The 2,922-nt window shown below is 36.7% G+C and overlaps 1 protein-coding gene across 4 annotated transcripts in view; it reads right to left on the bottom strand.

Annotated features, from left to right (window-relative positions):
* Positions 1–2,922, bottom strand: part of LOC106871681 (sodium- and chloride-dependent GABA transporter 2) — a 20,441-nt gene that overhangs the window by 2,473 nt on the left and 15,046 nt on the right. For 3 of the 4 annotated variants that reach the window (XM_052976674.1, XM_014918279.2, XM_052976672.1), the window contains 3 exons: positions 2,591–2,703; positions 288–425; positions 7–65 (listed from right to left, as the gene is read on the bottom strand). In XM_052976674.1, the coding sequence (XP_052832634.1) occupies positions 7–65; positions 288–425; positions 2,591–2,703 (310 nt within the window). The remainder of the gene's footprint in view (positions 1–6; positions 66–287; positions 426–2,590; positions 2,704–2,922) is intronic. The other variant, XM_052976673.1, reaches the window with a different exon arrangement.

The following is a 2,922-nucleotide window of genomic DNA, read 5'->3' as shown; positions in this document are numbered from 1 at the left end:
CCGATGATGATTAATGGTAATCCAACCACGGAATTGTCGATTAAGTTCAACCAATACAGGCCAGACTAATAAAAAAACACACACACACACACAAATAAAAAGAAGAAAAAACATGTTAAAGCTACATAAAATCAAGGGACTCCTCCTCCTCCTCCTACTACTACTACTACTACTAAACAACAACAATTACCACTATTGTTGTTGTTGTTGTTTTTTTTAGTACCTAGGCAGTTATTATTATTATTATTATTATTATTATTATTATCAGGTTTTATTAAACATCTTACCTTGGTCACCATGATCAGGCCACAAACGAAACAAAGAAGGACGATGGTCACCCGAAAAATCATCGAGTTTTTGAACTTCAGCAGAGTTTTCGCATACTCGTCTGTGATGCTAGTAAAAATATTTTCGCTCAGGGAGAACTGAAGAATTTATTCAAGAATTAATTTCAGTACATTCTCTGGGAAATAAATGGAACATAAGAATTTAAGGCATGGTTTTGTCAACCATGTGTGTGTGTGTGTGTGTGTCTGTATGCTTATGTATGTATGTATGTATGTTCTTTTTCTCTTTTTAATTTTGAGTAAATTTTGGCCAACCACCTACTTGGTATCAACGTTGTGAAGGCCAGCATCTTGTTTTAAGCATCGTTCTTTAAATCTTAAGGAGTTCTTGCAGATGTTTATAGTCCCAGATATCATGACCATTTGTAGCATAAGAATTAAGGATTTGCATTCTATCCCGAGGATCCCAAATTCAGCTGTACTTTGCTGCTCCAGGCAGGTTGGTATGTATCCTGTTGCTCTAATAATATTAGGTATGAAGCTGAAAGAGTATCTTGAGTACCAGATTTGCAAACTCCTTTATCAATGGTCCATAGATGTCCTCTTTCTCTTATATGTCTGTCTGTATATGTGTGTGTGTGTGTGTTTATGTCATTAGTCAGTTTTATGTATGTGTGTATATGTGCACTATTTGGAATCAGTGCATGTGCAAATTTGTATGTTTTGTTTTATGTATATATTTTCATGCATATATAGTTGCATGTCTTGATGTGTGCATGTATACTTGAATGATAAACTCATGTATGTATGCGTGTGTGCATGCGTGCATGTATGTATGTATGCATGTGTGCGTGCATGTTTGTATGTATGCATGCAAAAAATTAATTTAGTGAAGACCAAAATTCTAGTAAGAAAGAAAGGAGACAAAGCTCTTATTCTTTCAGGAAAGTGGCCCCGTTTTATATGTAGAAAGGGTGTGGGTAAGCATTTCATACATTGTACCCAGAGCAAACTGTGGACACATAAGAGGTGCAGTGGAATCATGAGAAGGTTAACAGAATGTAGTCTTTGTGTGTGGCAGTCCTCCTGCTCTGAAATTGCTGGCCTTGTATCAAATAGGAGCACTCCGTCGGTTACGATGACTAGGGTCCCAGCTGATACGATCAACGGAACAGCTTGCTCATGATATTAATGTGCAAGTGACTGAGCAATCCACAGACACGTGTACCCCTAACGTAGTTCTCAGGGAGATTCAGCGTGACACAGAATGTGACAAGGCCGGCCCTTTGAAATACAGGTACCACTCATTTTTGCCAGCTGAGTGGACTGGAGCAACGTGAAATAAAGTGTCTTGCTGAAGGACACAACGCGTCGCCAGGAATTGAACTCACGACCTTGCGATCGTGAACCGAATGCCCTAACCACTAAGCCATGCGCCTTCACTGTATCAAAATTTGAAACCAATAATTGTTTCTGATTTAGGGACAAGACCAACAATTTTGAAGAGTGGACGTGGCTAGTTAATTCATCAAACCCAGTACATCACTGGTACTCCATCTTATTAACTCCAAAGAGACAAAAGGCAAAGTCAACATGGTAGGGTTTGAACTCAGAATCTAAAGAATCAGAAGAAACACATAATAAATTATTGCAGCGTGGAAGGTGTGTATAAACCATTTAAAATAACACAAAAACCGTTAAATTCACTTCAACATTTAAATTTAATTTGTCAAAATATTTTCGTCGCTTTGAGACCGCAACCTGTTCACTGACAAGATTCTGTGCTGCATCTCAGTGAACAGGTCGCGGTCTCAAAGTGACGAAAATATTTTGACAAATTAAATTTAAATGTTGAAGTGAATCTAACGGTTTTTGTGTGTTATTTTAAATGGCTCATAATCACCACATAATAAATTATTTTAGTTATTCTTTCCATAGGTTAATTCTATGTCGGCACCTCTCCTCACCATTATGCCATCTGCAGATATGCAGCTATACACATTCAAACACACAATGTAGGCTCCTCTATGCAGTTGCTCAACTGGCTAGAAATAGCAAGCAGATTTCTAATCATATAACCTATTATTTTAATGAATAAGACAAGGCATATTTATTACATAATTGTAATTTACTGTCTGCAATAAAATTGAACCATCATCATAGTAGAATGCTTTGATTGTATATATGCAGGACTGGGCCTGATTTGGGGCTAAAAACAACAACACTTCCACCACCACCACCAACAACAACAACAACAACAACAACTATACAGGTAGAGTGAAGGAAGAAAAAAGTTTACTTACCAAACTACTGGCACCCAAAGACCACATCATTATGAAGAACAATGCTGACCATAATGAAGCAAGAGGCATTTTTCCAAGACATTCAGGATAAACCACAAAGGCTAAGCCAGGACCTGTTTTAGATATTATATTATGTATCAGATATATATATATATATATATATATATATATATATACACACATTCATATATATGCATACATACACACACACTCGAAATACAAGAGTAGAAAATCAGCGAACAACTGATGAAAGGTCGTTCTTTATATTGTTTATCTTGTTTTCCATTTGTGTCTTTCGTTGTTTGAAAGAGGATGCGTGGTGTTCAATCATA

This window comes from Octopus bimaculoides, chromosome 25, assembly GCF_001194135.2.
Source record: "Octopus bimaculoides isolate UCB-OBI-ISO-001 chromosome 25, ASM119413v2, whole genome shotgun sequence".
NCBI lineage: Eukaryota > Metazoa > Mollusca > Cephalopoda > Octopoda > Octopodidae > Octopus > Octopus bimaculoides.
This window is presented reverse-complemented; position numbering and strand designations above follow the sequence as displayed.